Source organism: Nomia melanderi, chromosome 3 (assembly GCF_051020985.1).
Source record: "Nomia melanderi isolate GNS246 chromosome 3, iyNomMela1, whole genome shotgun sequence".
Classification (NCBI taxonomy): domain Eukaryota; kingdom Metazoa; phylum Arthropoda; class Insecta; order Hymenoptera; family Halictidae; genus Nomia; species Nomia melanderi.
This window is the reverse complement of record NC_135001.1, coordinates 9,172,521-9,191,774: the sequence shown is the minus strand read 5'-3', so window position 1 is coordinate 9,191,774 and position 19,254 is coordinate 9,172,521. Positions and strand designations below refer to the sequence as shown.

At 39.3% G+C, this 19,254-nt stretch overlaps 1 protein-coding gene across 1 annotated transcript; it reads right to left on the bottom strand.

Moving 5' to 3' along the window:
• Nucleotides 1-1,966: 1,966 nt before the first annotated feature.
• On the bottom strand, nucleotides 1,967-6,523 carry LOC116429602 (uncharacterized). The gene is made up of 3 exons (XM_076365768.1): nucleotides 6,489-6,523; nucleotides 5,517-5,579; nucleotides 1,967-3,019 (listed from the first exon to the last, which is right to left on the bottom strand). The coding sequence occupies exons 1-3, from the start codon at nucleotides 6,498-6,500 to the stop codon at nucleotides 2,801-2,803; spliced, it is 294 nt and encodes a 97-aa protein (XP_076221883.1). The 5' UTR covers nucleotides 6,501-6,523; the 3' UTR covers nucleotides 1,967-2,800.
• Between the last annotated feature and the right edge of the window lie 12,731 nt (nucleotides 6,524-19,254).

Genomic DNA, 19,254 nt, shown 5'->3' with positions numbered 1-19,254 from the left:
TTTTCTTACCGTTAAATAGTCTCTTTGTGAAACGTTGGAAACGATGATGGATCGAAGATGTGGTTAACCGCTTCCCCTATAATATCGAGTCAGAGTCGTGATGAAAATTTTCGCTCGGACTCGGCAAATCTAACTTATATTTATTTATTCTTTTGTATAAATGAAATATTACTTGGCTATTGTCAATGTTCAACCTTTAGAGTAAACCTAAATTGTATAATTTAATAATAAGTGTCAAATTCTTTTTTTTAACTGTTAAATTAATAACGGTGAAGTAATTTTATCAAGCACGGATGCGAAAAATATAGGACAAGGGATTAAGAAGTTTCGACGAAAAATCGAAAATGGTAATAAATCATAGAAATTGTTATGTATTGAGAAGGAGTTTGAAACTTTATATGTAATTCTATTATTTCGGATGCTTCTACCACCAACGAAACTGTTTACTATACTGTACAAACAATTCTAACACTAATTTCCGTTTTTCCTTTCATTTGAGAGTCTCATCACGAAACATCGAAAGCAATAATAAATCGCACAAGCCGTTAACTATCGATAATAAATTTCGATAGGATTTTACAGTTGATTCAAACATTTTTACGATCAATAAACACTAGGAACAATGAACAGCTAAAACGATTATCAGACCGAGCAGAGTAAATTTCCGCAGTAAATCGCATCGATGCAGAACCCTCGAAATCCTTGAATGAATTCCATTGATCCTAGAGATGGCTAATTTTCGCTTTTACGCGATCGTTTTCCCCGTTCCATGTTTTTTTATCGATGGCCGCGTCATGCTACACGTCGGTACGATTTACGATTCATAGCGCTTTCACGTTGCGCAAGTCTTACAGTGTCGACCGGCGAGTGCTCCCGCTGCCTTTTTTCCCTCTTCTTTTTCGTACAAATGCAACTAGAATAACGATCGCGCGGAACACGGTCAGTACTTTAAACGGTAATTGCGCCACCGGAGGGAACGAATTCCCGACGAAACGGCGGGGAACAAGCGGAACACGTAATTAAATTAAGATGCGGACGATAATTTGAATAATAGCGCGTTTCATTAAACGCTTCGACGTACGAACGATTCATACAAGCTATTCCACGAAAATCTAGTTTCGTCACAGTATTATCACTTAATGATAAAATTATCCAAGTGAATGAATAAAGTATCAGCTGCCTCTACCATTCTTCCAGAGATCACAATCTTCTGGACCGTCCGCTCGCACGGGAGAAATCTTTTTGCCGAGACACTTTTGAGCGACAGTTGCATGGAGGAACTCGAGAGATCGACGTTTCGGAAATATACGGAAAACGAAGCGAATCGGCGTGTTTTTTCTCTCAATACGATGCACTGCGAGAACAATGGCAGCGGGTTGAACGTTCTGTTTGCGCGATTGGTTACCCTGGAGACATCGGATTGATTTCTATCACGGGTCTTCCTTGTCGCGTATGCTCACGATCGTAATGCGGCTGACGACCCTACGGGAATTGCATATACCTAACACGGAACAGGAAGAATGTATAATATAACATTCTAATCTGAGGGCACCTAGTGATAAGGTCAGGCCTGTAATCATAAACGATGTTGTGCCCTTCAAAAATTTGATAATGAGAATTATATTTCTTCGTGGTTGAATTCAAATTCACGAAAGTAAATTCTAATTCTGTTGATAAGTTACATTTCATTCTGACTTTTCTGGGCACTGTTCTTAATACAGACGAAGCTAGAATGATTTTTAGTATCAATCTCGAAGATATAGACGATAATAAAAATATTGTCCAGATACTTCGGATGAAAAGGATAATTAAAATTTTAGGGGACTCAAGAGACTTCCTTCTTAGTCTTTTCTGTATTTTCGAAAATTAAATATTCAAACTATTTTAATTTCAATCATCTCTTGGTTGAAAGCTCCTTTGAACCTGACATTTTCTACTGTCCACTATCCTTAATACCTCATAATCAACCCCAATTCCTCCAGCACCAACTACACAACCAAAGACTCCCAACCTCTAAATCATGATACAAGGATCAAGAAAATAAAACAACAATATTTATCACAAGACATAAAAATTAACTTTTATTAGAAAATAAATAAAAGTGTTGCAGAAGTATGATCAGGGGGAGAGGGTGGGCTGAAGGTTGACAGGCGGAAAGAAGAGTAGAGAAATATACAACGAACGCTCCGGTATCACGTACCGTACAATCCCGACGTGAATGGACCAAGACGATGGAAACAAGATCTCCGGGGAAGCTAGGGCAAGGGATGATAGCAAAAAGAAGTCGCTGCGCTCGGGTAAACGATGTAAAAGAAACTTTCTAGAAAAGCAGAAGCTGGGGGAAGACGAAAAACAGAAGGAAATAATTTTTCTTTGAAATGTCTGGCTGCGTAGATGATCTTGAAAATGCTGGCCGATCCAAAGGGCGCTAATGATGAAACCCGAGCGTCGCGTCCTTCGTCCCCTTGGTTTCCACTGGATAATACTGATCGAACGTTCGACACTCGTTCTTAATCAAGCTTGTGCAAGCTCGATCAACGATCGAGGTCCACTTTGTTTTCCTGTGGAACGAACGACTCGGGTTTAAAGTTTTCCTCCTATGTTTTTGCTGGAAACCGGTCGCTTCCTCGTTGTATACGGTCCTCGGGCCCTTCTTCCCAGCCGAGAGAATTTCGATGATTGGCCGTGGTTATCGTTATATATCGTAAGGCGTCGCTACGTGAAGCACCTCGGGACAGGCTCGCCCAGGACGGATGATGTCACCCTGGACCAGCGGGGTCAGTTGGTGCCGTTTAGTACCTTAGTCCCAAGGGTGATGGGCAGGAGCGGCGGCCTTGACAACCTTGACGGGCTCGACGTACGCCTCGTAGCCGACCAGATGAGGCTTGACAATGTGCGGTGGGTGGTACGGGATTCTACTCGACGAAGCGTGAACCTTAATGTTCAACGGCTGGGGGTGTGGGGGCGGGATCGACTGCTGCTGGGGTACCTGGAGCACTTGGTGCACTTCCGGATGTACCTGAGAGAATGGAAATGTTAAACAATTTGCTTGGGGATTAAGATATGGGAACGAAGATAGAGGATGTTCAGTGGATTTTTTAGTGAACGGACTGAACATTATGAATAGACTCTGTGGGGATTCAGGTTTTAAGGAGGAGGATTTTTTGGATCCATTGTATGAAGATTTGCAGTGCAATGAAGAGTTTGAGGATTTTGGTAGTAAGATTGATTATTTGTTTGGGATCGATGAGAGGCTTGGGTGAATTCTCATTGGACTTATTCTGGAAGTTTGATTCAAATCTGTTATCATTATCATCTTTTAAATGTTCACTGGTTATTCAAATATGCTGATTATACTGAATTTAACCTTGGAATGAATTTGATATCTTAGAAACAAGATTAGAAACCAATTTCATCGATGGTTATCACCACCTTTTGCATATGAAGTGCTCGTTTGCAGTTCGAATAACCTATCAAGTCCTCACTGTAGAATATAAACGTAATTATTTAAGAATCAATAGAATCTAAACAATGAAGGCAAAAATTTTTGAACGTATCAGCGATTCTAGTTTAGAGCAACGGTCAGGGAATCGAGCTAGACACATTGGGAGATGCTCTTACGAAAGAACACCAAACAGTCTCAGTTTCGTCAGATAGGTTCGCGGATCCCTGACAGGAATCCCAGTAAATGATGATTGCGGTTCGATTCCGCTTCCTCGCCGGCTCGAAAGTCGGGTTACGTGACTCGTAATGAGCGGTCAGCGTTAGACAGACCGTTAATCACGGTAAATGAGAAATTATCGATGATGCGGTCGTCGTTGGGAACGAATCGTATCAACTCAGATTGGATCAGACATCACAATGATGGGAGAGAATGATTTTAATGATCATCGCTTGGAACACGGAACACTGCATGGTCAATGATGCTGATCGTTCTTAGTTCCCAACAACTGATGAGAACTCGGCATTACGATTTCTAGAGAATATCTTCTTTGGAAAGGTAGCTAAAAAGATCACTCTAAAGAGAAATTCTCAGAAATTCTCCTAATAATTTTTAGCTAACTGGGACATGGTACTAGAGCTTTAATCTCGATAACTACTGAAAGCAAAAACCAATAGAATATCAGTATCAACATGGTAACAAAACTGGACATAGCGCTAGAGCTTCGACCTCGAAGATTACCATAATCAACGAGGAATAGAATATTATTAACAAACTCGACAAAAGACTGTGAACGCCGTAAGACTCCTAACTCGACATTATGGTTCCTGGATGATAGTTATTCACGAATGGTACGATGAAGAAACCAGTGTACCAGGACAGAAAGTCTGTCACCGATCACTGTTCCCGTCGTGTTGGTTACCTGATGCACCGTTACTCATCATCTTTGTCGTTACCTGAGGCACCGCGACCTTCACGTACGCAGGTTGGGCGACCTTCACGTACGCAGGTTGAGCGACCTTCACGTACGAAGGTTCAGCGACCTTCACGTATGAAGGTTGCCAAGGTGCAGCTGCCGGCCAAGGTTCAGGCGCTGGCCACGGTGCCGAAACCTAAGTGGTCCAAAATTACCAAAATACGATTCAATATAGAACGGTCTCCTATAGAGGAGCAACTGTTGGTTACGTTTGGTTATTTTTCCCACCGAGTAGGTCCAGTTACTCGGTTTCACGGAGAACGATGGTGAGAAGAATTGACGAAAATTAAACGAGAAATAGAAGTGGATGCTGAAGAGATGACGTTAGACGATTAAAAGGAGAGAACGTTTGTGAATCATCTCCTTAATCGAGTTCTCCAAGTTCCGTCGAATCACTTGGAACGAGTTACGCAATGGCTGCATTAGTGAGTGATTAATAGAAGACCGATTAGAGTTGTCAAAGCAATACAGAATGAATTACAGAGCTCTTTCAATTAGACGTTGGTTATAATAAGTTCATTAATTTCGTTGCTATTATATAATGTTGGAGTAATTATTCGTGTAATGTGAACGCTGTCCCTCTCGTTAGATGTTGCCTCGTAGGCCTAAATGATTAACAAGTAACGAGGGAATATCGAGCGCAGTGAAAATAGTTCAGAACTCGTCAGGTCTAATGACATTCCATGTTACCTATAATGTAGCTTTTTTGATATTTAATTGGCATGTTTCTTATTGCTTTGACAATGTTGATTTAATAACAATCTTTCACAGACATTGATAGTTACTCTTGTTACTGTATCTTGATAATGTACGAGAAAATATTATGATGTTCGTTCAACCTGTCACACAGCTGCCAAGTGGAAGATATGTTATATACATACTTCGACGAATGCCAGTTACGAAGAAATGTGTTACGCTTTTTTATATTGAGAGAGTGCAACACGGACTTTCGTTCATTTGAATGTAGAATATTATTAGAAAATTGTTATGCAACATGCTGTAGTTAAGTGAAGTTTCAGAAAGTAATAGAAACTGCGTATATTTCGATTCACTTGAAATTCAGAGCTGAACATTGAAATAATTGAAAATTTCACTTACCGGAGCGGCCCATGGGAGTCCGGGGAAGGCATTGGCGACGGCCATGAGGGCGAAAAGAACAATCTGAAATTGCAACGTGTAGATAATTCAACGATAATCCTCATAGATTGATATAACAAAAATTCGATTGATTAAGAATATTTGCTTGAATAAAATATTAAACATTATAATATTATTAAAGCTTAAGTAAGAATATTTGATTGAATAAAATATTAAACATTATAATATTATTAAAGCTTAAGTAAGAATATTTGATTGAATAAAAATATTGAAAGTTTTAATGTTTTGCCTTCTGAAATTATTATACAACATATTCAGAAGTTACAAAAAGAAGGACTTTCTGACCTAGAAAAAACGAAGAATAGCGTAAATCCTTGAATAACCAAAAAGAATATTATTTATTCCATTAGAATTTACAAAAATCAGAAAATATCAAAAAATGAACTTAACCGTATTGGCTTCTGAGCAACTCATATATCAAATTAAAGAATATATTTATATATTAAAATCTATTAATAAAAATATATATTATTCCTTCCTTGTAGAGAATTATTTAAAAAAAGCAAAAAATTACGTATCCCCTATAAATTATGAATACTCCGAAAAATCTCTACTATAGAATAAAATCAGAGAAAACCAGTAAAACCACTGTCTATTATCAGGAAACAAAGATTACAATATTTAAAACACGAAATATCGTTTCGTTACAACAAAGCAAAGGAGACCAAGATTAACTCTCAAAATTCGAAGTCCAGGTTTCCCAGAGCAAACTTGAAAAATCCGAGCCAAAGTTTGTATGTCCAACCAACAGGAATTACTCCAAAGAACAACGATACTTCTAAGTCAAAGATATCCAGTACAGAATACTTTAAAAATTCTCTCTGGTGTCTAAGAGCAGAGAAACAGAGAGTCGAAGCCTAAGTCCCGCGGTAGCTAAAATACCGAAGACTGTGCCAGCGATTCGAGACTTACGACGATCTTCATCGTGGTCGATTTTTCTTGTGCTGTACACGGGAAAACACTACGTATCTGAGGGGCGACGCGGTATGCTTTTATAGCGAGGCCCTGCCCAAGCCTAGGGAGCCCAAGATGAGGCGGGGGCACAACGATTGCATTGCATACGGACCCCTTTCACCAATAGCGATCGACCCTTTCGGACCCCTTATTCGGTGCTCCGCTGACCGCGGAGTCGTTCCACTTCCGGTAACCGCGTGGCCAACCCTCGAAAATTCGAAAAACTGATCCACTAATTAACAACCGAAGCTTTTTGGGATGAAAAGTGGACCGGTTTACCAACCAATGACCTGGTTCGCTTGTGCTGCAACGACACCGTAGTTGCATCGATCTAGACAGAGAAAAAGAAACAGGGAGAACATAGAGCACGCGAAAAATTGATCAAGGACCAACCGTACCAACCACTCTCTTGAATAATTAACTGATGTTTTCCACGCTACAGATACACATTATGGATAATTAGAAAATGTTGCAGTCGTAGGCTTCGATCGAAGAAAACACTTGTTGCATAAGAGCGGGGAAAAAATTGATCGGTCTGCCTACGTAGTTTTTACTCGACCATGGTGAAGGGAAAAGAGATTTTCTGCATGATTCGATTATGATTTCTTTGGAAAATGGGTTTAATCGTTTTGGGCGAGTTAGAGTGCCTGGTTCTTGTTTGGCTTGAGGAGTATTCATTAGATTGTTGATATGATGATTGATATAATGATGTTATGTTTTCCTTCTATTATTAATATAATATTTTTATTTAAATTTTAGTTGTTCTTATTATATATTTACATCTATAATGAAATATTGCTTTATAAACTGTTAACCCAGTCGCCTCATAGGACGAGCTATACTTACATCAAATTTTTTCACCATATAAATCATATAATCATATATAAATCACATAAAATATATAAGTCATATATAATCGTATATAAATCATGTAATCAGGTAAAAATATTTACTAGTTGATCTTACATGATTGCTTAAACATTTTATGAAGCTGCCAACTACGCTGCTCCACTACTAGGCTATTTAAATCAAATTCCACTGATACTGGCGAGGCTATTTAAACATGATGCAAATGAGTTAATTTCAGCAAAAAAGAAAGTGTTGATTTATCTTTCCAAAGTCATACACATCATCCATTCTCCACTTCCTCTATCTTATCTGAAAATCTCTGTCATCAACCATCAAACTTTCGTCGATACACATTACGGTAAATGTACCCAAGAAAGTTTCAATTTACAACCAGTGCGAATGCAAAATTTCATTTTCTACATACACAGCCTGTCCCATTGGCCATCGCTATGCAATCTCACGTCGATCATCTCGAAATGGTTGGACAGCAATAGGGAGGATTACACAACGGAAAACGAGCCGTGACTTCCGGCTGGGTCGACGTAACCGCGGAACTCCGGCGATGTTTCGTTGAGCATTTTGTGAAATTTCCCGCATGAAATCTTGCCCCCCCCCCCTTCGTTATTAATTTTCCCGTTTTCTCGTTCCGACGTGCTCCGCTACCTCCCGGCAGCGCCCAATCCATCGCCGTTGCCGGCGAGCCGGCCCGCTGGAAATCTGTGCTTCCGTTGCAACGAATTTCCCGCGCGAAATAATTTCACCGTGACCTGGCGTTGCGAAATTTTTGTTAAAACTCGCCACAAGAAATCGTTGCCCGGTCGACAACTGAAACAATATACCGCGGCAGATCGCAAAAACGAACGGCGCGCTACCGTTTTATTGTCCGACATTTACGGCGGACATTGTTTCGGTGAGAAATTAGAGCGAACCACGTTTTTCGGGATGCGTCATGGTGGGCTCGGTTAACTAATTAAACAAGAAATTAGAAATTAACTTATTGCGAAAGAGATTACAATTGCATAAGTTTATTTATTGTTAATGTTTATTGATTATGTATAGATGTATTAATGGTAACGATTAAATATTTATTTGATAGAAGAGAATCGAAATATTGAATTTTTATGTGCCATTTTAGTGTTCCTAAAAGTTTACACATTAACACTCTTCAATTTGTTGAAAATCGAAAGGACGATATAACCCGTTTAACGGCGTCGAAGGAAGAAACGGTTCACGCGGTTTAGTTTCTTCAGGCCTCCATCTTTTTTTCACCGTGGACCATTATGCAAGATCCTGGGAAAAAAGGAGCGTTTCCTTGTGATCGGGAGACAGTAAAATTCAGTATCAATTTTCGTCTCTCCCACCCTGTTTAACCCAATTATCCCTGGCGTCGCTAATGGGCCGACTTTTACGACTCGCCAATTTCGTAAGCGCTGTAAACGTTAGAACGGTGTAACCTAACGAGCCGGCGCGGTGCGGCGTGGTAGTAAATGCATCTAGTTCTGGGTCGTATGTTTTCATTGTGTACAAATTGCGCGTTGCCCGTAGGAAAATTCTATTATTCCCTGCACCGAATAAATTTCTCGTGTTTCCATGGGAATTAAGCAATTCCGGGCTCCTAAGAGTTTCGTGTGATTCCAAGATTGTAGGAAATCCAGTAAAGAGTGTATTCCTCAAAATTATCAAAAGAATCAGAACGTAAAATCATTGAATCGGTGAGAAAGTAATTAGTATAAAATACTTCATTTTTATGGATACATAAATGAGTTTAGTATTACTTTATCGGTTTATTCGATCAATTATATAACGTGGATTAATTATAGAAATAGAATCAATGAAAAATAATTTCTTGTAATTTCTTAACGAGCGAATGACTTCGAATAGTATAATTACGGTTCTTAGAACTAATCGAATGAGACGGTGGATTGTTCTTTTCCTAATGAAGATATAAAAGCTTCCTTTTTCATCCCTGACGAACGCTCAGTTAGCTTCGCTATAAGTGATCTTCAAGGCACGAAGGCTGCAGTAGTTCGCGAAGTTTCCACCTTGGCACCGATTCTCTAAGACGACATTTCTCGCTACCTTTGGCCTGCGCGATCTCCTTTTCGAGAAAACTGGCCGCCCTTTACATGGGAGTGCGCCGGCCAGTTGCCTAATCTTCGCGCTGCTAGAAAACGATTTGACCCATTGGTCCCCGTAGAGTTCAGACATGCTATTGGAGTTTTGATTATTTTTTAATGCTATTTGACGTGACTCCTCATCGTTGCAATGAAAATCGTAAGCGAAAAAATGTCTGTGAACATCTCATTTGTCAGCAGTAGATAATAGATTCTTAATCCTATACTTTATTTCTAGCTTAACGATTCTTTTAGTTGGCGAAGCTAATTTCTTGCTTTTTCAAAATTGAATTGCCAAAACTAACTTTTTGCTTTTGTACATTTTAATTGACAAAATCATTTATTGCTTTTGCAAACTTTAGTTGATAGAACTAATTTTTTACTTCTGCAAGTTTCAGTTGAAAAAAACTGATTTTTTTCTTTTGCAAATTTTAGTTGGCAAAGCTAATATTTTACTTTTGCAAATATTACTCGCCAATCCTGATCTTCTACTCTTGCAAATATTAGTTGCTAAAACCAACTTCATAGAAGACGGAAATCCAGAAACCGCAGAATTTTACACAGAATCCCCCGAAGTTTCACAATGCGTTCTTCACCGCCCCAATTACTCAATTATATACATAATTAAAAAGAAAACCTAGCGTCTGCCGGGTTAAGCGAGACAAATTGACAAGGGAAGAGCTACTTAATTAGCCGGTTTCTGCAACAAAAACCTCGTTTCAGTAACGCTTATTACGATCATGGCGTTTGTGCTGCCAAATCAGGCCCAGTTTCCCAGAACGCCGCTTTGTTTTCCCGAAGGGAACGAATCCAAGCACGATTTTTCGTGCGACTATGACCGACCGACCGTTCTTCTCCTTTTTTTTCTTTTTTTTTTCGACCGATCGGCAATTATGCGGGAACGTTGCCTCTTGCCAGTCGCCACTCGGCCGAGTTTGTGCAATCGCCGTCGCGTTGCGCTCGTTGTTTCTATGTAGACTGCACGCTAGGCGAAAGACAACCCCGAACACGCTCGGAGGGAGCACGCTTGCAAAATCCGAGAAAGTTCGAGCGTTTTGGTAGCAATCGGATTGTTAGAAAAAAAAAACATTAAATTATTTAACGGACGGTCTGCTGTTCTGTGCTGTTTACTCTTGAAAATTTTGCAACCGCGCCGAGCTCCGGCCGATTTCCTAACGCGGCGCTCCGCTGCCATTGGCACATTCCCATGGTCCGCGAATTATTATCAGATGAGATAATTATCGGATGAATTATATAACATTGTCTATTCCTTTATGTAATTATGGAAATTCTTTGGGGAGATGAAGCTTCGACTGCGTAATAGATAGAACTCGTTGCTGAGGTTCGTTTAGAAGTAGAAGTCATGAGGGACATTATTTAGAATGGACTTTGGTAGTGAGAGATAAAGTATAAAATTTCAATGGGAGAATTGATAAGAATAATTGCATTCGTTATAAGGTGAAACGATTTGAGGCGCGTGTAGATTGTTTCATTGAAATAACAAATAAAAGGCAAAACTAGGATACATTAATTAATAGATTATCTAAGATATTAGATGTAATTTTACGGTAGTTATCCTTAGCTATTCTTATAGCTTAACTTCTTAATTGGATCTAAGTTTCTACGTAAATACCTGCTGCTCTTATATTAACGTTTCCTTTCATTTAGTTCTACACAATATTGATCAGGATTTATAGTTTAAATATTTCCTAGTATATACTGTACATTTTCATTGAAAAAATGGGAAATAAGTTATCTTCGAGGTTTCCAACTTTAAGTACACCCGCTGCGCCACAATTTGAATCGAGTTCAATCGCTTACTAATTAACTAGAATAACGTAACGTGATTGCCCGAGCAGCCACGTTTCATTAGTTAATCTCCTTATTCAGTCTCTCAGAATCTTGGAATACCCTATTGGCTCGTTCTACAAGCAATCTCCTATTTTTCTATGATTATACGCAGTGATTAATTATTTCGTTGCGATTCCCATTGCGCTGCTGTAGCGGCCGCCATCTTGGAAACCGTTTTCTCTACACATCTCCATTAATCAGTATGTCAGAACTAATTATCGGGTACAATTTCACTTGCTATAAAAATTCTCTTTTTCAATTATTAATAAAAATCAAATTCCAATAGATTCTTCTAACTATTACAAGTGCAAACTTAACTTCTAACATTTAACCTTTAATAAGTTAACGTTAATGGTCTAGAATCGAACAAAAGTTCATTTACCCCGCCACGAATTCTATTATTTACACTTTACCATACCAAACAGAAAGAGGAACAAGAAGGAACAGTTGCGTTCGGTCATCACAGAATTCAACACTAGGTTTACGAACATTTACTGTACACTTTGTTTTATCGGTCTTAGAAAAATTAGCATTCGTTCGTTTAGATCTTGGAAAGTAGAGGTTTAGAAGTAGACAATCAGCATACGTGTTTGCGTAACTGCGTCCATCAAAATCGACCCAAACGTTTACCAAATAATGTTTATAAAATTCAATGTGAGTCAAATTGTTCCGATCGGTACATTTAGTGTTAAGGTACTACGAGTATTTAATAATCAACAATCAATCGGTGGGACCACTCAATCGTGGCGATCAGTCCTCGACAATTAATTCAGAAACGCGTAATAGCCATGACGAGCGCGTAAAAAACGCGCGAAAAAGGAACGGCCCGGGTTCGAAGGAAGTTCACGCTCCACGGAGCGAGCAGAAATTCGAAACGCGCACCGCGGCGGGACGGCCAGATCGCGAAAAACAATCTACACGTCGTGATCGCCGGTCACCAGTGCACGGGAAAACATCTAGGAAGCACCGGCGAATTAGCCAATCGGGGCGCGCGCAGATAAAATCGGCCGCCCCCGTCCGTTTTAGATCATGACTCAGGCGAATCGCATCGGACAGAGATCTTCTTGAGCACAGATGTCTAATAGTCATCCAAATCTTGGCGAAATTATCTTAATAACCGTTTATTTTGTGTTTAGATGTCGATCCTGTCATTTAACGCTTAGAACAGTTTGCGGAAACGCATTGATTCTGTGGGGACATGGATCTTTGAAAGTATTGAAAAGGTTTCTTATAGAAAGAAGGGTTATTGGACACTTGAGTAGGAAAGAAGAAAATGATCCCTCGTTGTTTGAATAATTAATTATCGGCTTAGAAGTTTGAATTTTAAATATATAGAACTGGATGCTGTCGATACATTTATCTTTAAAGGGTTAAATAGATAAATTATTTTTGGATTAAAAAAAGGTTAAGGAAAACGTGTTAATAGATCAGTTTTCCAAAGACTGTGGTATATCGAAATGTTAATAATTTTCTGTGAATTTTCTTCGAAAGAAATCGTTTCAGAATAGATAGTTGTTATTGAACAATTTATTAAAAGAATGTATTAAATACTTAGCCGTTAATCGCTGATTTTTCAACGGATTATTAAATTACCGTGGGCAGGTGAAATATTAATACACAATAAATGAAACATAAATTGCTTGTACAAAACATTTTGCCGTTTTTATGCATCGTAAATAGCGATATCGTTCCCCAGAGTACTATAAATATACTTAAACATGTGGTAGCAAGTGCCATTGCATCGCCGCTCGTTTCCTTTTACCACATTGCATCGCGCACAATTTACATTCATAACGACGCGTCAGTTCAGTAACTGCATAATTAATTACACTGTTTTCCAGCGCATATTACGGGAATGGTATTACAGAAACGCTCCGAGCGACTTTGATACACCGCGGAACCGGTCACTGCGAGAAACTTCGGTGTCGACTTCTTCGAAGCAAAAGAAATTAAAATGTCGTTAACACCTTTCGCATGGAAATCGATTACATTTTCCATTACGAAGATAAAATTAAACTTCTCTAGCGATAATTTAATGTAAATAGCGAAATTTTCTATTCGATTCAAATGCAGATGGATCCTTTGTGAAAATAAGATCGTCTATGCACTGCAAACTGATATATTTCTATATTTCTACGTTTCTCCATTGACATTTTTACTTTCTCTATTTCACGTGTGATTTATGATACCATGTATACGACTTAATAATAATTATTTATGGATTTTCAATACTCGATATACGATCGTGATTACGTCCGTGTAGATCCATTAAATCGGATAAAAACGTGTATCGTAATGCACGTATTCAATCGAATTATAGATTGTATATGGTTAAACGAATACTTATCAGCCGATTTCGTCATTGTTCTTCAATCAGCAGAATGGAATTGAAAAACACTCACTTTGGCAATCATTTCTGCGCAATGTGACGTTAGGAGAGGAGGAACTTATAAGTGAATTGCGCGTTATAATGACTGATTCATCGTTCTAGGTTACCTGCAAGATTATGAAGATTATAAAGAAATCGCGATTAAATCGTACATACTCACATTCTGCGTGTTACAAGATGCAAGTATACTCGTGCGTACTGTAATTAACGCTAAGTAAAAGGAATTGAAGGTGTGATTCTTCACACCGATGTAAAACGGAGAACAAGGGTAAAAAAACTTGTACTTTCGACTTCGTTTCGACGTTGTTAACAATGAAAATCCTTCTGAACCATGAATATCCATTAACAATGAAGCACAAAAGTACGAACAGTAACTTGTTATAGTTACTTATGCTCGATACGATACGATAAGAATAAAGCAACACAACTTCAATCAGTAAAAGATTAACCCCTTGTCCTAATGTGTGAAACTCGTGATGAGGATTTCGAAAGGTCGAAGTCCAGTTAAGCTTCACAATTCTTTAAAGAAATCATTCTGCAACGCAAGAATCACTACAGCAAAATCTTCTCAACTTCAACCTAACCAACAAGCCACTAATTACGTAGTAGATGATGCAACGGCTAAACCTTCAATTAAACAAAAAAAAAATAGTTCCATAAAATACAGTTACAAAAGAAGTCATGAGGCAAGGGGTTAAAACAACCCCAAGAGCTTTTCCACCGTGGCAAGCTCAATCGAGGGACGTTCGACTAATCCACACTTTCGCGAACCCGGTTCCCGTGATCGTGGTTCGTATAATTAAATAATTAAGCAGCCAGCAGCCGAAGGCGTAGCCCGGCCGCATGGAAGTTTACTTTCTAAGCTCGTTGGCGTGTCCAGCGCTCGCAGATATGGGAATCCGTATCGCCCGCGGGCATCTGCACCAAGATTGCCGCAATCACCATCCTTGGGACGCGAATCTGGAGCACTTGGCTCCACCGGTGGACGACCGGTGGCGAACGACCGATCACCGCGCGCAACGAGCTTAATTTCGCGGCGATGAGGTGTCACTTGCATTCCATTTGATCCACTGATCTCGATATCGAACTTTCTGGAGACGAGAAACTCTTAGACTCTAATGAAACAGCTCTAAAAGAATTAATGAAGTGTCGGTGACATTTGAGAAATTCTTGAAAACTTATTTTTCAAGTGGTTAATGAGAAACTGCCTGACTGCAAAGTATACAGTCCCGGAGACGCTGTTTTAACCCTTACGTAGTATACAACTAATTACGAGGTGGGCAGTCATGTAGATATTTTGAAACAAGGACAGCAACATGCATGAATTATTTATGTATAACTTTTATACGGCGTTTTGCAAGATTGTTGAACATGATTGCCTCGTCTCGGGTGGAACTGTGCAATAATTAATTGCTTTATCTGATAGGATCTGAGATACGTTTAATTTTAGCCGTTTCTTTTTAATTTATTTTTATTTGGATCATGGATGAATTATTTGTGATTGAACTGATATTCTATGAATCCTCTGGAATTATCGGGTCACCCGGTACGTGGTCCAGCGCCAACGGCCAAGAATGCTAAGGAATTAGGAATCGCATTTTGCTATTCCTCGAATTGCGTTCTGTTGCAAGCCGCCCGGTAACTATCCGATTTTTTATGCCCGGGTTTCGCAAATTTTGCTTCGATTTTACTTGCCGAACGTTCATGGAAGAGTTCGACTTTGTGGGAATTATACTTCGGAATTCATGAAACGGGCTCCGGTTATTAAAGTCGTAAAGTTTATTGACATCACGGTTCACAAGAGGTGAACGCAACAGCATTTCCATTATTGTAGAGTAAGAACGTTGCGCGTTCCACCACTTCCCCTTTTATTCTTCGATCGGATACAACTGCGAAGATGAAATACAATGGTTCGAAAAATAGTAGAAGCTACTATTGTTGCACACACTATTCACTTTTGAAATTGCTTATGCACCTATTAATTTCATTTTAATTCAATATAATGAGATCTATGTAACGACAGCGACGAGTTAACACTTGCTTAAATTGACTTGCTCTTTCATTTAACTTACACATAACTTCAAAAGATTTGTCCCAACGAGGACAACAAGTTCTTCTAATTTCAAAGGATTAATGGCTAAACAAACAATTCAATTATAAAGAGTTCATTTTTAACTTCGTAACTTTAAATTCAACGATTTCCGATTGATCAAAATGGCGACCAACTGTGTCCAGCAGTCAGCAGCTCACAGGTAATTTTTTGCTCGCGTGTTTAGGTTTTGCTGCAACTCGATCACTCGATCGGCTTGACAATGTTCCCATGAAAGAGTGGCCTGGGTTTGTCCTCTGAAAAGAACAAGGCTCCGGCTAGTCGTGTTTGATTGTCAGGTCACCCGGTACGTAACCCCTTCGGCAATGTCCAGTCCGCGAGCGTCAAGAAACGCAATTACCGGACGGGCAAGAAAACACATTCTGCCATTCGTCACGATCAAGCACGATCGAAACACACGAGGACAAATTCAGTAATCTGCCCGGATAGAAAAATGCACTGGAATTGTATTGGAAACGGCTACTGCGACTCCGCTGGCGAATTACCCGATCCGAACGAGTAATTCTGATGTCACATATGCACTATCCCACGACAATTTACGACATAATAATCTTCACCGTGAAAGAAATAGATCTTGCCTAGTATCATTACCGCGAAGAACTGCCGCCAATCAATTTCGCACAATTACTTTTTGTTTATGAGTAAGGGTTAATTTTGGTTAGTTTTCAAATTGGATTAACTGCAGACCAAAAGAAAAGCTCCGCTCGCTTTAATGTTGTATTGCGAATTTTACTATCAACGATTAACGACTAGATGCTAATTTTAATAATAATTTTAATAATAATTTTAATAATAATTTTAATATTAATTTTAATACTAAACTTGATACTAACATTGACGTTAACTTTAATACTGAACTTAATACTAATTTTAATTGACTTCTACAAGAAATTTAAATAATTCTACGATCCCTTAACAAAAGCAGAAAAAAAAACAAATATACATAGACCCACTGAAAAGTCATTATGTGTCTCTAATATCTAAGTCTGATATCTAACTAAAGACTACCATACTGAAATTAACGTCCCAGATAATTGACGAGATTCTGCGAAAGGAAATTCCCCGCTGTTAAACTTAACCCTAAGCCTGGCTTCCTAGTTAAGAAAGTGATCTACGTAGAAGGCGATAGTACGTCCTCGCTACCAAGTAAATGCAGCATCGCACGCACCCGAGCGAGGAACGACCGGCATCCGCAGAATGGGACTATCCTTAAGGGGACCGAGGTCAAGTTAACCCCGTGAATCCCTACTGGTACCCGTGGCGCTTTATTAACCGATGGAAACCGTCAGCCGATGATCAAAGGGGCTGGTAGGGATGCTGCCAAAGGAACTCGTTAGCATTATTTCATCTCGTTGTACCAGAGCCCCGGGCAATGACTTTGAGAACGACAAACTTGGAAGCGACGCTTCTCGCGGATCGCAACCGATGACGCAGACCTGATCCAGTGAGTTTACCATCTGAGACATTCCTTTGCCAAAGTGATCGAGTCCAGAAAATGGAAGAAACCATCATGCAAACACAGGTGCGCCAATCAAGGGCTTCACCGTTGAAATTTGAAAAATTCATGGAATGCAGCTAATCACGTTCACGTGTGAACGGATCATTTGTTACCCGCCGCTTTGCATTATCACTGAAACGTGAAATCGATATTAACCCTTTGCCCTATAACTTCTTCCACGCCTGCGCTAGCTAGTACCATTATATCGCTAATAATTCACTAGATAAAGAAGAATTATGTGTTCGTTCTATACCTACGTTTACTCCAAAGATTAACAACTGATAATGGAGACATAACATTTAATTCCGACTCAAACGAGTGTAAGAACATTTGCTATCTTCTATTTGAAGTTTTTATCATGAATTTGATAGGATACTGTTGGGCAAGAGGTTAAGTACTTACAATTTTTGCTAACGCTTTTGCATCAGGATTTCTTTGTAAATTGTATTAAATTAATTAATTGAAAAAGAATTAAATCTATCGTATGATGCTGTATCGACTGACCAGTGACCTGAGCTAAAAGTAATACGCCACAAAGTATGTTCGTTAACCCGGTCATAATTTCACGGCGTTACGAAATAATAAGTCGACGGACCCATGAAAAGTGAAGATCTGCACGCGATGTTCATCAACATTAACGCAATAGCGTCCCGTAAATTGACCATTTTGTATGGAAGAGCTAGTCCTATCGGGCATCCACGAAAAATCTATCGATCGTTCCGGCAGCCGGCGTATTTGAGCGTCTACCAGTTGAATCGCCGGACCGATGCGGCTGGCCATAAATACATATGTGCACTTTCATCGCGAAAGCGTGGCGATAGAAAAGTGTATTACCGTCCCGGAAGTAAATACGCGCCGGTTACCGTAACGCGGAGAATCGGTGCCTCGTAAAATGTTGTATTAAAGAGTTCGTAACTAAATTGCGTCGTTCGCACACTCGGGCTCCAGTCCCCGAAACCGTACGCGTTTCCTTCACCGCAGAAAGGGAAATCTCACCGCCATGCGATTTGACTGATACCGGTCAGTACCATTGCTGATTTCGCATGAGATTTTTCTGTTTCGAATAAAATACTGATTAAAAATATTAAAAACATTGAAAACGATAAATTTACTTGTCACAAGATACCTAAGCCATAAAATAATATACCACTGTGCCTTTCGTTTTTCATTTCATTTCTAGATCACTCATTTTTTCACGCTCGCCGATTTAAAATAATATATCAGCTTACCCCAAACAGACAACGTCAAAGAAAAGTATTTACAGACTTATAGTTACACAATGCTTTATTTATCTAGATAGAAATTTCAAAAATTTGAAATAACGAACAAGAATTCGCAATGTTAATACGGGAATCAATTTCATCGGAACGATTTCCATTGTTACGAAGAATACACCCATAATAACTTCTATTGCATTTTTTTCCTTCTTGTCGACCTTGATTCATTAACGACTAATCAGAAACACAGTATGATTACAAAAAGGCGAGTCTGACTTCGACCGAATCGAATTTTTGCCGACCAAATTACGTAAGACTGTTCTGAACCGCGGAATCGCCACCGGACTGTATGACAATGCGGTTTTTTTAGACTGCCAATTATTTTTAGAAAGGAGCCATAATACCTTTAATAACATCCCGCTGAAAAGTTTTATGCCGCGGAATCCGGCAGCGCTTAGTAGACTCCAAGAAAGCCGAATGCGGTTCTTACGCATGATTTATCGCCGTTCTTGGAGATCGCTATTGATACTCGCGGGGAACTATCGGTGAACGATGGGGAGGAAGTTTTTTATTTGATGTTCGACGATTGCCTGTTCGTACATTGACACATTACATGTTTTCACTAAAACTAGTTGAATTCCGATAAAATAGCGTTTCCAATATTTTTGTCATTTACTTAAAAGAAGATATACAGTG

Coding starts and splice junctions, on each gene's coding strand:
- LOC116429602 (XM_076365768.1), bottom strand. Junction 3,020..5,516: donor GACTCCCATGGGCCGCTCCG/GTAAGTGAAATT, acceptor CCATTCTCTCAG/GTACATCCGGAAGTGCACCA.